This window comes from Capra hircus, chromosome 8 (genome assembly GCF_001704415.2).
Source record: "Capra hircus breed San Clemente chromosome 8, ASM170441v1, whole genome shotgun sequence".
NCBI classification, from domain to species: Eukaryota; Metazoa; Chordata; class Mammalia; order Artiodactyla; family Bovidae; genus Capra; species Capra hircus.
The window spans coordinates 59,214,127-59,230,430 of NC_030815.1; the positions used below are offsets into that span (position 1 = coordinate 59,214,127).

A 16,304-nucleotide genomic window follows, 5' to 3' on the forward strand; every position below is an offset into this window, starting at 1 on the left:
AAGGAGAGGGAAGGAAAAGGACATCTTGCTAACTAGTCAGAATGCCTGAGTCAACTCCTGTGTTCAGTTGTTTGAGAGCTGACACGGCTGGTGCATCTTTACATCCAGTTCAGTTCAGTTCAGTTGCTCAGTCGTGTCCGACTCTTTGCGACCCCATGAACCAAGCATGCCAGGCCTCCCTGTCCATCGCCAACTCTCGGAGTCTACCTGAACCCATGTCCATTGAGTTGGTGATGCCATCCAACCATCTCATCCTCTGTTGTCCCCTTCTCCTCCTGCCCTCAATCTTTCCCAGCATCAGGGTCTTTTCAAATGAGTCAGTTCTTCACATCAGGTGGCCAAAGTATTGGGGTTTCAGCTTCAACATCAGTCCTTCCGATGAACACCCAGGACTGATCTCCTTTAGGATGGACTGGTTGGATCTCCTTGCAGTCCAAGGGACTCTCAAGAGTCTTCTCCAACGCCATAGTTCAAAAGCATCAATTCTTCAGCACTGAGCTTTCTTTATAGAAACTCTCACATCCATTCATGACTACTGGAAAAACCATAGCCTTCACTAGACGGACCTTTGTTGACAAAGTAATGTCTGCTTTTTAATATGCTTGTCTAGGTTGGTCATAACTTTCCTTCCAAGGAGTAAGTGTCTTTTAATTTCATGGCTACAGTCACTATCTGTAGTGATTTTGGAGCCCCCCAAATTAAAGTCAGCCACTGTTTCCACTGTTTCCCCATCTATTTCCCATGAAGTAATGGGACTGGATGCCATGATCTTCATTTTCTGAGTGTTGAGCTTTAAGCCAACTTTTTCACTCTCTTCTTGGCTCTTTAGTTCTTCACTTTATAAGGATGGTGTCATCTCCATATCTGAGGTTATTGATATTTCCCCCAGCAATCTTGATTCCAGCTTGTGCTTCCTCCAGCCCAGCGTTTCTCATGATGTACTCTGCATATAAGTTAAATAAGCAGGGTGACAATACACAGCCTTGACATACATTTTTTCCTATTTGGAACCAGTCTGTTGTTCCATGTCCAGCTGTAAACATATAATACACCATAATAATTGCAACTATATTAAAAATACATACTATACCAGATTGAAAACAGAACAGTAGGATTATATGATTTCTGTCTTTTAAAATGTTAAAGAAAGAAAGAAAGAAAGAAAGTGAAGTCGCTCAGTCATGTCTGACTCTTTGCAACCCCACGGACTGTAGCCTACCAGGCTCCTCTGTCCATGGGATTTTCCAGGCAGTAGTACTGGAGTGGATTGCCATTTCCTTCTCCAGGGGATCTTCCCGACCCAGGGATCAAACCCGGGTCTCCCTCATTGTAGACAGGCACTTTACCATCTGAGCCACCAGGGGTATTTAAAATGTTAACTTTTTAGCAAAAAGGAAATGGTGGTTATCATATTTGACAAGTGACACTTCTTTAATGCTAGATTTTAAAACAGGAGGTTGCAAACAGGGGAACTAGTGCTATAAGGCTTTGGGAATTATTTCATGAGAAGGACGAAGTAGAACAAGGAAGGTTAGCCATTCCCAGTGCCTGAGGAACCAGGTCAGTGGTTGTAGAGTCAGTGTGAATAGGATTATTTCCTATAATCTCAAGGGTGCCAGTTGTAGATTTGATTCTTTAGCAAGGTCAGAGAAACTCAGGAACTGAAGTTCTAGTGTTTTTGAGCATTAAGCATGGTGCAAATAACAAAAGAAACACTCTCTTAATTTTTACTTTTAATTGTAAGCATCCTGGAGCCAAATGCTCTGCCTGTGCATTCTCTCTCTCTTTTTTCTTTCTTTTTTTTTTTTAAATTTATTATTTATTTATTTAGCTGTACCAGGTCTTAGTTGCAGCATTTGAACTCTTAGTTTCGGCATGTGGGATCCAATTCTCTGACTAGGGATCGAACCCAGACCCCTACATTGGGAGCACAGAGTCCTAGCCACTGGACCACAAGGAAAGCCCCTGAATTTTCTGTTATCTCTGACTTCCAGATTTTTCATATTGGCGGAGTCCTAAAGAGCTAGTGTTCAATTATGATTATCTCTTTTTTGCACATTTTACTTTTTGCTTTTCATACCTATTAGTGTCGTGGAATTAGATGATAAGGAGGGATTGTGTGCTGTAGCTGGAGCTCCTCTCAGCTTTGACTCTGAAAAAACTACCTTGAAATTAACTTCATATTTAGACAGATAACAAGTTTGTTGATCAGTCTGTTATGTTTTAACATCACTTTCAAATGATGTGACCAACAAGGCCTTAATTTCCAAAATATAAAACAGGTAATACAACTTAGTTTAAAAAAAACAAAAACAATCAACCAATAACACAGTAAAAACAGGCAGAAGATCTAAAGAGACATTTCTCCAAAGAAGACAGGCACATGAAAACATGCTCAACATCACTAATTATTAAAGAAATGCAAATTAAAAGTACAATGAGGTATCACCTTACACTGGTCAGAATGGCCATCATTAAAAAGTCTACAAATAACAAATGCTGGAGAGGGTGTGGAGAGAAGGGAAGCTTCCTGCACTGTTGGTGGCAATGTAAATTGGTGCAGTCGCTATGGAAAACAGTATGGAAATGGCAACCCCCTCTAGTATTCTTGCCTGGGAAATCCCATGAACAGAGGAGCCTAGCTGGTTACAGTCCATGGGATCTCAAAGAGTAGGACATGACTGAGCTCACACAAACACACACACAATAGCCTGTCATGAAAAAGAATGTGAAAATATATATATAACCTAATTACTTCACTGTACACCAGCAACTAACACAACATTGTAAATCAACTATACTTCAGTCAACAAAAGAGCACCTGGGGTAGGAGTTAACTTCACTACTTTTAAAGTCATCCATTGAGTTTTTAAATTTTGGTTACTGTAGTTTTTAGTTCTAAAACTGACACTTGGTTCTTCTTTATATCTTTCATTTCCTTGCCAAGTTCAGTTCAGTTGCCCAACTGTGTCTGACTCTTTGCCACCCCATAGACTGTAGCACGCCAGGCCTCCCTGTCCATCGCCAACTCCCAGAGTTTACTCAAACTCATGTCCATTGAGTCGGTGATGCCATCCAGCCATCTCATCCTCTGTTGTCCCCTTCTCCTCCCACCTTCAATCTTTCCCAGCATCAGGGTCTTTTCAAATAAGTCAGTTCTTCACATCAGGTGGTCAAAATATTGGAGTCCTAGCTTCAGCATCAGTCCTTCCAATGAATAGTCAGGACTGATTTCCTTTAGGATGGACTGGTTGGATCTCCTTGCAGTCCAAGGGACTCTCAAGAGTCTTCTGCAACACCAGAGTTCAAAAGCATCAATTCTTCAGCACTTAGCTTTCTTTATAGTCCAGATCTCATATCCATACATGACTATTGGAAAAACCATAGCTTTGACTAGATGGACCTTTGCTGGCAAAGTAATATCTCTGCTTTTTAATATGCTGTCTAGGTTGGTCATAACTTTTCTTCCAAGAAGCAAGCATCTTTTAATTTCATGGCTGCAGTCACCATCTTCAGTGGTTTTGGAGCCCAAGAAAATAAAGCCTGTCACTTTATTTTATAAATTCTTTGCCAAGAGTTTCCAGCTTTTCATTTATTCGGTTCAATTACAGATATGTTCGTAATTATTCATTGAAGCATCTTTATGATGTCTGTTCTAAAATCCTCATCAGATAATTTCAACCCTCCTGTCATCTCAGTTTTAGCACCTGATTTTATTTATTTATGTATTTTAAAAAAATTGGTTTGCTTAAAACTGCAGGTACATTTTGGAGAAAAGAATTGGTCAGAACAGCTAAAGAAGCCTGGAAAGCAGAGAACTCATTTTGTTTCACTTAGTTTGTTTGCTCCTAATCTTTTCTTGTTTGCAGTGAAGTCAACCCCTACCCCAGGTGCTCTTTTTTTTTTTGTAACTGAAGTATCAGGAACATTATAACATTATAGTTATAGAGTATTTGATATTTAAGTATGCACATATATTTTTATTACAAATAAGAAATAAAATGGGTATCAAATTTAGTATAGTATTCTAAGGTTAAAGTAGTGACAGCTGAAACAGTCTTTGTTACTCTCTAGGTATTAATATAAAAATTCAGAATAAATTAGTAAAACTAGGCCTTCAGAATTCTGAGGATTTTATTTTTCAAGTAACACCAAGCACTATTTGATGTTTCTTTAAAAGTGAATTTCCATGTTGTTGTTTTTGCCGAAATCTGTTGCATGTAACTTGATCATCAGAACACTGCAATTTATGAAAATAGTTAATTTTTAAATGGTAATTGGAATATTTTATGTCTCAGTGTCCTTCCACATCATTTCTTTTATCTCCTCTTCACCTCATTTTACAGAAACTGGCATCCGGTCCCATCACTTCATGGGAAATAGATGGGGAAACAGTGGAAACAGTGCCAGACTTTATTTTTTGGGCCTCCAAAATCACTGCAGATGGTGATTGCAGCCATGAAATTAAAAGATGCTTACTCCTTGGAAGAAAAGTTATGACCAACCTAGATAGTATATTCAAAAGCAGAGACATTACTTTGCTGACTAAGGTCCGTCTAGTCAAGGCTATGGTTTTTCCTGTGGTCATGTATGGATGTGAGAGTTGGACTGTGAAGAAGGCTGAGCACCGAAGAATTGATGCTTTTGAACTGTGGTGTTGGAGAAGACTCTTGAGAGTCCCTTGGACTGCAAGGAGATCCACCCAGTCCATTCTGAACGAGATTTCTTTGGAAGGAATGATGCTAAAGCTGAAACTCTAGTACTTTGGCCACCTCATGCGAAGAGTTGACTCATTGGAAAAGACTCTGATTTTGGGAGGGATTGGGGGCAGGAGAAGAAGGGGACGACCGAGGATGAGATGGCTGGATGGCATCACTGACTCAATGGACGTGAGTCTGAGTGAACTCCAGGAGTTGATGATGGACAGGGAGGCCTGGCGTGCTGCGATTCACGGGGTCGCAAAGAGTCGGACATGACTGAGCGAGTGAACTGAACAGATCGACAAAAATCTTCATTTTCTAGAACAAACGTAGTTTTCATTTCTATCTGAAAACCTTGAGGCCTAAGACAGTTATGCTTTTTGTCTAAGGGTCTATTTAATGAACCGGATAAGGCAATGGCACCCCACTCCAGTACTCTTACCTGGAAAATCCCATGGCCGGAGGAGCCTGGTAGGCTGCAGTCCATGGGGGTCGCTATGAGTTGGACACAACTAAGTGACTTCACTTTCACTTTTCACTTTCATGCATTGGAGAAGTAAATGGCAACCGACTCCAGTGTTCTTGCCTGGAGAATCTGAGAGACGGAGGAGCCTGGTGGGCTGCTGTCTATGGGGTCGCACAGAGTTGGACACGACTGAAGTGACTTAGCAGCAGCAGCTATATAATGAACAGTGTCAAAGCCAAGTCTAGAATCAAGAACTCCCAGTTCCTAGACATTAGCAGCTGTGGCTTTTGCACCACTGCTATCTAGGCTTAATGCAGCTTTTTAAGAGATATCATTGAAATATTGGAAAACACTGAGTTTTTAGGTGCTGTATATTCATAATGATAAACACTTGAAAAAACACATTTTCCTCTGACTGTGATTTCTCTCAAAAGCCTAGAGAAGACCCTGAATTAGCAATATTTCCATCCAATTCCTGAGATACCTGTTGAGCAAAGACCATGTAGTTAGTCTATTTAAATAGACAAAATAAGCTTAAGACAAATGAGTAAAAGCAGGATTTTGCAGATATAAAGTAGGGGAAAAATGTACATCCGTTCAGTTCAGTCGCTCAGTAGTGTCCAACTCTTTGCAACCCCATGAATCGCAGCATGCCAGGCCTCCCTGTCCATCACCAACTCCCGGAGTTCACTCAGACTCATGTCCATCGAGTCAGTGATGCCATCCAGCCATCTCATCCTCTGTTGCCCCCTTCTCCTCCTGCCCCCAACCCCTCCCAAAATCAGAGTCTTTTCCAATGAGTCAACTCTTCGCATGAGGTGGCCAAAGTACTGAAGTTTCAGCTTTAGCATCATTCCTTCCAAAGAAATCCCAGGGCTGATCTCTTTCAGAATAGACTGGTTGGTTCTCCTAGCAGTCCAAGGGACTCTCAAGAGTCTTCTCCAACACCACAGTTCAAAAGCATCAATTCTTCGGTGCTCAGCTTTCTTCGCAGTCCAGCTCTCGCATCCATACATGACCACAGGAAAAACCATAGCCTTGACTAGACGGACCTTTGTTGGCAAAGTAATTAATAAAACAAATTCAGTGAGAACAACAACACTGGTAATGTTAGGAAAAAGCATTTTTATTAGTAGATGATCTAACCTGCATGAATTTCCCTTTGATATGCACAGTGTTTTGCAGATGTATGTGCATTTTTCTGGAGAGCAGGTGTGTAGCTTTTGTTAAATTATCAGAGGAGTCTGTGATTTTAAAAAGGTGGACTTTCTTATAATACAGTGATGGGAGAGAAGGCATATTGGTACAGTTTCCCTGAGGAGTACATGATGATAAAAATGATGTGCAATGCCTGGGCGAAACTAAAAAGGAACAAAACATGTCCATCTCATTTCTGGACTTTCCTGGTATCCTCTCTTCTCACTTACGCTGTTTTTCCAAAGCAGAAGATCCAGAAAGATTTATTCTTGAAGAAATTAAATAGGAAAAGTTCTGGATTTAGGATACTGTTAAGTCCCTTGTTTTAGCCTTGTGCCCGACCAGCCCCCAGGACCTGGTACTCAAACTCTTAGAGATTTTGTGGTCTAATGGACTATGCCTCTCATTGGACTGAAATACTGCTCTGTGCCTTTTTAGAAAATGTTGTTCCTTCTTTTCTTTGCTTGTCTATGTTTTATCCATTTCCTTAATCTCAGTTCTACTTCTGTCTATTTGATAACGTCTTTGATTGTTAATCCCAGCCTTACTCATCTGTCCTTTCTCTTTGGCACATTTTATCTTAACATTGCATTTTGGTTTACATTACATTTATATTTACGTTAAGTTGAGTTACATGATTAGCACTTTTCCTCCATGTGCTTGCATGGTTTTTGCTGTTTCTCTCCCCTGCCTTAGGGTATGGATGATGTTTTTTTCTTTTTTCTTCTCCTCTTCCTTCTCCTGTAGCTGCCTCTGTGGCTGCATTCTGGTGAAATGGAAAGAACTAGACACAGAGTCAGAAGACCTGAATCCTTTATCTGGCTCCATTATTTAATCCATGTGATGTTCCCACTTGATTCTTAATGTGACTCAGCCACATAACCTCTCTGAGCTCAGGTTTCTCCTTACCTATAAAACGGAGATTAAAAAGGGAAATTGACATAAAACCCCAACATCCATTGACAGGAATGGTCCATTTTGGTGTTCTGATATAATTGGATGTAAACGGTTGTCTTTCAGAACTCTACTACTTTGAACATTCATGCTCTTCTACTGCAGAGAAGGCAATGGCAACCTACTCCAGTACTCTTGCCTGGAAAATCCCATGGATGGAGGAACCTGGTGGGCTACAGTCCATGGGGTCGCTAAGAGTTGGACACGACTGAGCGACTTTACTTTCACTTTTCACTTTCATGCATTGGAGAAGGAAATGGCAACCCACTCCAGTGTTCTTGCCTGGAGAATCCCAGGGACAGGGGAGCCTGGTGGGGAGCCTGAGGTCACAAAGAGTCGGACACGACTGAAGCAACTTGACAGCAGCAGCAGCAGCTCTTCTACTGGAATCCTAACTTTTCTTCAACTTTCTCTAACCAGCCATGCATCTTTGTTTCAGCCCCTCAAGATTCAGGTTGGGAGCGTGTGATTGCTATACCTCTATCTGTTGTCTTTGACTTCTTTTTTTCACTCCCCCCTTCTTTTTTATTTTTGTTATTTATTTATTTATTACCCCCCTGCCCCCCACCTTTGACTTTTGCAGTGAGTTGTAAGGTTCTGCTTCCCCCCTCTTTCAGGATTTCTTCAGAAGAGGGAGAGTATTTTGATATTAGGGAGCCCAGAGGACAAATAGCCACCTCATGCATTTAATGCAGTATTTGTTTTTCGTTTAACACCATTTTGTGCATAGTTGTTTCAATCTATAATTCCCTGATGACATATGATGTTGAACATCTTTTCATAGGATTACTTGCCATCGGTATATCTTTTTTGGTGAGGTGTCTGTTAAGGTCTTTTGCCCATTTTAAAATCAGATTGTGTGTTTTCTTATTTAGTTTTGAGTTTTTTATATATTTTGAATAACAGTCCTTTATCATATGTGTCTTTTGCAAAATACATGTCTATAGCTTGTTTTCTCATTCTCATTGTCTTTCACAGAGCAGTTTTTAATTTTAATGAAGTCCAGCTTATCAGTTATTTCTTTCATAAATTATTCCTCTTACAACTAAAAAATCCATCACATGCCCTAGATTTATCTAGATTTTTTCTCTTATGTTATTTTCTAGGAGTTTTATGTTTTACTTTGTGTCTGTGATCTGTTTTGAATTAACTTTCATGAAGGTCTTTGTCTAGATTCATTTTTTTATATGTTAATATCCATTTGTCCTAGCCCCATTTGTTGAAAACACTATCATTGCTCCGTTTTATTGCCTTTGCTCCTTTGTTTAAAGATTGGTTAATTACATTTTCATGAGCCTATTTCTAGCTCTCTATTCTGTTCCATTGATTTGTTTGTCTCTTCTTTTCCTAAGACTACATTGTCTTGAATACTATTAACTTTATAAAAAGTCAGTGTTGGGTAGTGTCAATCCTCCAAATTTGTTCTTTTACTTTGATATTAAGTTGGCTATTCTGAGTCTTTTTCCTTTCCATATAAACTTTAGAATCAGTTTATCTGTATCCACAAAGTACCTTGCTAGAATGTTGATTAGGATTCATTTCAAGTTAAGTTTTACATATGGCATGAAGTAAGGATAATATGTGTTATTTTACTATAATTTATATCATTACACAGTATATTTTATGCTATTCTTGGATATATTTCTATTTTATTCCATTGGTCTGTGTCTATTTTCCTTGTAGTGCCACACTGTCTTGATTACTGTAGCTTTTACAGTAAGTTGTGAATTAAATGAAATTGAAGAATAGTTAAGAGAAATTGACACAAGACTAAAAGGGAGAGTCCAGTGGGAGGCATACTTTGAATGAAAAGGAATAGATTTTGGCACTAATAAAATAGAGAAGGCCTTGTAAAAGGTGCTGAATTACCCATCTGTTGGAAAAAGCAAGGCTTGAATGTCAGCTAAGGTGAAGCTTTTAGTTGTAAATGCAGAACAAAGATAATGGCAGATCTGTACTCTGAGCCCCTAAGTAGCATTGTGTCTTAGAATTTCCTTTTATCTTTTTACCCCCCTGTGGCATTTAGGCGTAATCTTCTTTGACAGAAAGATAGTTGATGGTTTCTGGAGTTTAGCAGTTTTCCTGCTTGTGTGGTCTTTGATCTTTCCTAAGAGCTGGCACGCTACAGTCCCAGCATGGGGTTCTGTCTTAGGCAGTTCTCCACTGATGTTTTGGAAACCAAGCTTTGTGTGATCATTTGGACTGGAACACTCTCTCTCTCTCTCTTTTTTTTTAAAAGACAGTTTATTTTATTGAAGTATAGTTGACTTAACAACGCTGTGTTAATTTCTGAAGTACACTAAAGTGATTCAGTTGTACATACATATACAATCTTTTTCATACTCTTTTCCATTATGGTTTATCACAGGATATTGAATATAGTTTCCTGTGCTCTACAATAGGACATTGTTGTTTATCCATTCTCTATATATAATTGTTTGCTTCTGCTAATCCCAAATTTTGAATTCATCCCATCACCACCACCTGCCCCCTTGGCACCCACAAATCTGATCTCTATGTCTGTAAGTCTCTGTTTTATAGGTAAGTTCATTAGTGTCATATTTTAGATTCCATGTATAAGTGATACCATATGGTATTTGTCTTTCTCTTTCTGACTTCACTTAGTGTGACAATCTCAACATCTATCCTTGTTGCTGCATATGGCATTATTTCATTCTTTTTATGGCTGAGTAATATCACTGTATGTATTGTACCACATCTTTACCCTTGCATCTGTTGATGGACATTTAGGGTATTTCCCTGTCTTGGGTATTGTAAATAGTGCTGCTATGAGGATATGAGTGCATAAATCTTTTTTAAAAATTAATTTTTATTGGAGTATAGTCGCCTTACAATGTTGTGTTAATTTCTGTTGTATAGCAAAATAAACCAGCTCTTGCATGTATCTTTTGAATTATAGTTCTTCAAATATATGCCCAGGAGTGGAATTGCAGGATCATATGGCAACTCTATTTTTAGATTTTTAAGGAACCCCCACACTGTTCCCCATAGTGACTACACCTGTTTACACTCCCATCAACAATGTAGAAGAGTTCCTGTTTCTCTGCACCTTCTGCAGCATTTGTTGTTTGTAGACTTTTTAGTGAAGGCCATTCTGATACTTTATTTTAGTTCTGATTTACATTCCTCTCTAATAATTAGTGTGTTGAGCATCTTTTCATGTGCTTGTTGGCCATCTCATTGTCTTCTTTGGAGAAATCTCTCTTTAGAAAGTCTTCTGCCATTTTTTGATTGTGTTGTTTGTTTTTTGTTATTGAGTTGTATGAACTCTTTGTATATTTTGGTAATTAAACCCTGTTGGTCATAAAATTGCTGTGTTTTCTCCCATTCTGTAGGGTGTCTTTTTGTTTATGATTCCTTTTGCTGTACAAACGCGAATAAGTTTGATTGCATCCCATTTGTTTATTTTTTGCTTTTACTTCTACTGTCTTGGGAGACTGACCTAAGAAAACATTAGTATGATTCATGTCAGAGAATGTTTTGCCTATGTTCTCTTCTTGGAGTTTTATGACATCATAACTTATATTTAAGTCTTTAAACTATTTTGAGCTTATTTTTGTGTAGAGTGAGGCAGTGTTCTAATGTCATTGATTTACATGCAGCTGTCCAACTTTCCCAACACCAGTTGCCAAAGAAACTCTTTTCTCCCTTGTATATTCTTGTCTTCTTTGCCAAAGTTTAATTGCCTGTAGGTATGTGGGTTTATTTTCTGGGCTCTCTATTACACTTATCCACACATCTGTTTTTGTGGTAATACCACACCGTTTTGATGTAGCTTTGTAGTATTGTCTGAAGTCTGGGAGGGTTATGCCTCCTACATTGTTCTTTTTCTCAGGATTGCTTTGGCAATTCCATATAAATTTTAGGATTATTTGTTCTAGTTCTGTGGAAAAAGTCATGGGTAATTTGATAGGGATTCCATTAAACCTGCAGATTGCTTTAAGGTAGTATGGCCATATTAACAATGTTGATTCTTCCAATCCAAGAGCATAAGGTATCTTTCCATTTCTTTAAATCATCTTCAGTTTCCTTTGTAAGTGTTTTATACCTCTCTACCTATAAGCCTTTCCTCTCCTTGGTGAGGTTTACTCTTAAGTTTTGTTTTGTTTTTTTTAAAATGTTTATTTATTTGGCTGCACTGGGTCTTAGTTTTGGCATATGAACTCTTAATTGCAGCATATGGGATCTAGTTCATTGACCAGGGATCAAACCTGGCCCCCTTGCATTGGGAGCATAGAGTCTTTAGCCACTGGACCACCAGGGAAGTACCTTAAGTATTTCTTTTTTTGAATGTGATTTTAAAAGGGATTGTGTTTTTACTTTCCCTTTCTGATATTTCATTGTTAGTGAAAAGAAATGCAGCCAGTTTCTGTATGTTAATCTTCTATCCTGCTGCCTTGCTGAATTCATTTATCAGTTCTAGTGGTTTTTGTGTTGAGCCTTAAGGGTTTTTGATATATAGTATCATGTTATCTGCATATAAAGACAGTTTTACCTCTTCTGTTCTAGTTTGGATAGCTTTTACTTGAACAGGAATTCTTTTGTTATTTGCTTATTTCCAGAAAAACAGTTACTTTTCACTGTTGTTTAAAACTTGTCCCAGATTTAGCCTATTAGCTCTTATTTTGGCATGAATGGAATGGAGGAGTTCCTGTGATGGGTTTTAAATAAAGAATATAAATAATTTAAATCTTAGAAAGTTATCTGACATGAATTTGGGTGCCTGCCAATAGGAATAATTTAGTTCCCTTGACCTCTTTGTCAGGAGGCTGTAAGAGATGTCTTCTTGGCCCCGCCCCACCCCCACTGGCTGGGATGCTCTGGGATGCTCTGCGAGGAGACACTTTGCATCCCTGCAAACATGGCGCTCCGAGGGGTGCCTAAACTTGCGGGCTGCGGTCGGCACCCAACGCGCCCTGCTCACTGTGGCCCTGGGGACTTCGAGCAGGCGCTGCGCACTGGTCCTGCTCAGTTGTCGGGTCCAGAAATTCACAGAATAATAACACGAATGGGTAACAACAGAAAATGGTGTTGGAACAGTGGGAATCAGCAATTTTGCACAGGAAGCTTTGGGAGATGTTTACTGTAGTCTGCCTGAAGTTGGGACAAAATTGACAAACAAGAAGAGTTTGGTGCTTTGGAAAGTGTGAAAGCTGCTAGTGAACTCTATTCTCCTCTATCAGGAGAAGTAACTGAAGTTAGTAAAGCTCTAGCAGAAAATCCAGGACTTGTCAACAAATCTTGTTATGAAGATAGTTGGCTGATCAAGATGACATTCAGTAACCCTTCAGAACTAGGTGAACTAATGAGTGAAGAAGCATGTAAGAAATACATAAAATCTATTGAGGAGTGAAAATGGAACCCCTAAATAAGCTGGTTTGGAACAAAACAAAAAGATGTTTTCTTGGAGTATGAGATTAGATTGGATGACTTTTAAGGACCCTTCTAACTCTCTGCATTCAAGTTTTGATTGGAAGTCTCAGCTTTTTTTCTCTAATGACTTAGACTTAAAAATCTAGTCCTAACTCTAATCTTGGCACATACTAATTTACTAAAGAAATGCTGGTTAAATAAATTAATTTGCAGGAATTCTTCATGGTGTCCTCTTTTTTTCTCTTGCAGTTAAAAGAGCCAAATTCCAGGGTTCACCAGGTAAGGCCAGCCTTTAATTCTTACGTACTTCTCCCCTACTTGCTATGATTTAAAAACATTCTTTCAAAAAAACATAAATGTCATTTGATTCATTGGTTAAATTAGTTAAACTCACTAAGTTCATTAAATTAATTAAAAAGTCAGTATGGAAAGATGTTGGTCAAGAGGGTGCAAAGTTATGCAAAATGAATAATTTCTGAAGATCTGATGTATAATAATGTGTCTATGTTTAACAAATATTATATACTTCAAATTGCTAAGAGGATGGATCTTAAATGTGCTCAACCCACACAAACAGAGGAAATGGTAATTATGAGGTGGTGAGGAATGTGGATATTCTTGATTATGGTGATTATTTCACTTTGTATTCATATACAAAATCATCAGATTGTACACCTTAAATATATACAATTTTAAATTGCCAGTTATACCTCAAAAAGTTGAAGGAAAAAAAGCGATGCTTTTATAAAACATCAAAGAAATCTCTATCAATCTAGTGAAAAGTTAGTCTCCTTACCTATTGGCCAACTTAGTTCTACTTCTCAGAAGTAACTGTTTTGAGGTTTTTATACACCTTTTCAGAGTTTTTCTGTGTATGTGCATGTATACACTAATGAATCAGCTACACATCTTTGTGCAACCTGCTTTTTTTCAAACAATACATAAAAGTTTTTTGTGTATGTGTGTGTATACATATGGTTCTTGCTTTCAAAATGTTGTACACAGAATGTTATATTTAAAGCAGATAACCAACAAGAAACTGCTGTTAAAAAAAAAAGTACACAGAATGTTGTTGTACCTTAGGTCCCTGATTGAATATTCAGGTCATTTCAGTTTTTATTTGCCATAAGCAATACATCTTCTTAATGCATTTATTATTGCCTGCTTTTGAAAATGTATCTGTATGCTGGAGTCCAAAAGTAGAGAATTGCTGGGCCAAAGGTATGTATTTTAAACAAATTAAGTAGCTGCTGCCAAAGTGTGGCTCTGAAAGGTTTGCTAGCTTTTAATCAGGCCAAAAGTATATGAGTGTTTATTTTCCCAAATCCTTACCAACATTAAATAGCATGAAATTTTTTAATCTTTGCTCATGTGAAGGTGAAAAGGGTATCTCCTTATTTTAATACATATTTTCTTAACTGAATATCAAGTTAGTTACAAAGACTTACTCTGGATACCGCTGGGGCCAGAAAGAGAGTACTATGGATTGTGGGGGAAAAGAACATACTGGGAACCCAAGAAAAATCTGAAAAACCAAACCTGGATGCAACAGGAGCTAAAACAGTTTCTGAGCTTACTGCTCTCTCCAGTGGCTACAGATTAGGGCCTCTCTTTCTGAAAAGCTTTTTTGCTCTCCTTTGTCTTCCAGCAGGTTTTTTATGCTTACCTATTTTGCATATACCCCATAATAGCTACTCCAATGGAATTTATGTGCCTCTCCTTTGAGCTTCTTCACCAATCATTTGTCACTATTTCTCTATTTTCTCTATTGAAAATCTTTTGCGAGGGAATCATATTGGTCTCAGCTTTTGGTTAGCTTATTAATTGACTGCCTGCTTTTGGGTGGCATCTCCTTTTGATCCAGCCAGCTGTGGTTGAATATGGGGAATGGAGTACAAAATCCTATGCTAGAAAACAGCTCATTGGTATACTGCATAGCTACTACCAAATATGGATGGGAATTCCCTCACGTGGGTGGGCTTGTATCCTCATATACCTTTGATATAATTGTAGTTATAATTATGGGTATAAAACTCCATAGTTTTTTATGATGCTTAAGAGAAAGATTTACCTTCTAATACAAGTACATGACAGTGCCCATTTTCTTACACCTCTAACACTGGTAGTTGCTTTAAGTGATCTTTGACAATTTGATGAATCAAAAATGATAGTCTTTTTTTTTTCATTTTATAAAGTTACGATTAACTTCTTACACAGAAAAGTGAACTCTCAATTCAGTGTCTCTAATCATGGCTGATGCAAAGGAAACAAAATGTGCTGTATTAAGTCAGGTCAGATTTCTGAGTTTTGAGATCCAGGCCACCTACCTTTGTTTGGTACTCAATTTATACTCTCAGGTTAGAGAATTTCATTTTCTCAAATCTGTGATAATATTTCTTTTTATGTAAGTTGTGCTCTAGGCCAAAGTGAATAGATCGACTTTGAAATCCATTTCCTTTATGAGGGTTTTTCCTCCATGTTTGTCACTGTAAACAACTAGAGGTAACTGTTTGCTCTTCTGCCTTCTTTTAGTACTTTTTCTCTGTGGTACTTACTTCTTTATATATTAATTTGCATAACATCTTTTCTGTAAGATCAATTAGAGTATTATTTTTTCAAACTGCAAGTGGCTATAAAGTCAACCTAGGTGGTTATGATTAATATTTTAATTAAATTAGAATAGAAAATACCAAGGTATCACATCTTACATTTCATAAAGCTTTCGTTTTTGTTTATATGTGTGTGCATGTGTGTCTGTTGGAAAAGGATAAAGTAGAGTCCTTAAATTTGAAAAACACTATTATAGCTTATGCTTTTGAGAATAGTATGTGTTTTATAATTTTTTTGTACCTCTATGTTTAAAATGATACTATATTGTAGAATATATAATTTCAATTTTTCCTTACATGTAATACTATAATTTGGACATTACTTAATTCCAGGGACTTTGTGAGATTGGATAACCATCTGAGCACTAAGTATTATATCTTTGTTTTGCATTTTTCAAAGAAAAATTTAACACATATGTGACCCTGAAAGTGCAAAATGTGAAGAGTACAACTGTAGCAGTTCGTGGCGATCAACCTTCCTGGGAACAAGATTTTATGTTGTAAGTACTTTGCAGTAGCAGCATGCCTACAGTATTTGATAATATTTCCAAGGTAATCACATTGGATTAAACAAGTAGAGGTTAAAGATTTTGTGTATATATAAGATTTATAAAACATATTAAATATTAAAAAACACGTTTTAATAGCATGTTGAGTATTCTTTTTGAAAACAGAAGAGAGGAACAAGTGAGATGTGTAGTAGGGACACACACCTACTACAGTAAAGTGATCTGCAGTTTTGTTCTCTCCCAGATTTATAATATATTTTCAGAGATGAATTATGAATTCGAGTAAACTCTCAGTTTATGTGGGTGAAAATATACCTAGTCAGATTTACCTACTAGTCAGAATTAGCTGTAGTATAACATACTTAATATGATATTAAACCTAACTTAATGTTTTTTCAGTTCTCCAAAGGCTCCTTGAAGGAATGTGGTTATGCATGTGAGGACTGTGTTTGCGTTTCTAAGTTACCTGCTTTTT

The 16,304-nt window shown here is 37.7% G+C and overlaps 1 protein-coding gene across 2 annotated transcripts in view; it reads left to right on the forward strand.

Annotated features, from left to right (window-relative positions):
* UNC13B (unc-13 homolog B) overlaps window positions 1–16,304 on the forward strand; it is a 219,152-nt gene that overhangs the window by 37,228 nt on the left and 165,620 nt on the right. For both annotated transcript variants that reach the window (XM_005683832.3, XM_005683831.3), the window contains exons 2-3: window positions 12,961–12,990; window positions 15,721–15,820. In XM_005683832.3, the coding sequence (XP_005683889.2) occupies window positions 12,961–12,990; window positions 15,721–15,820 (130 nt within the window). The remainder of the gene's footprint in view (window positions 1–12,960; window positions 12,991–15,720; window positions 15,821–16,304) is intronic.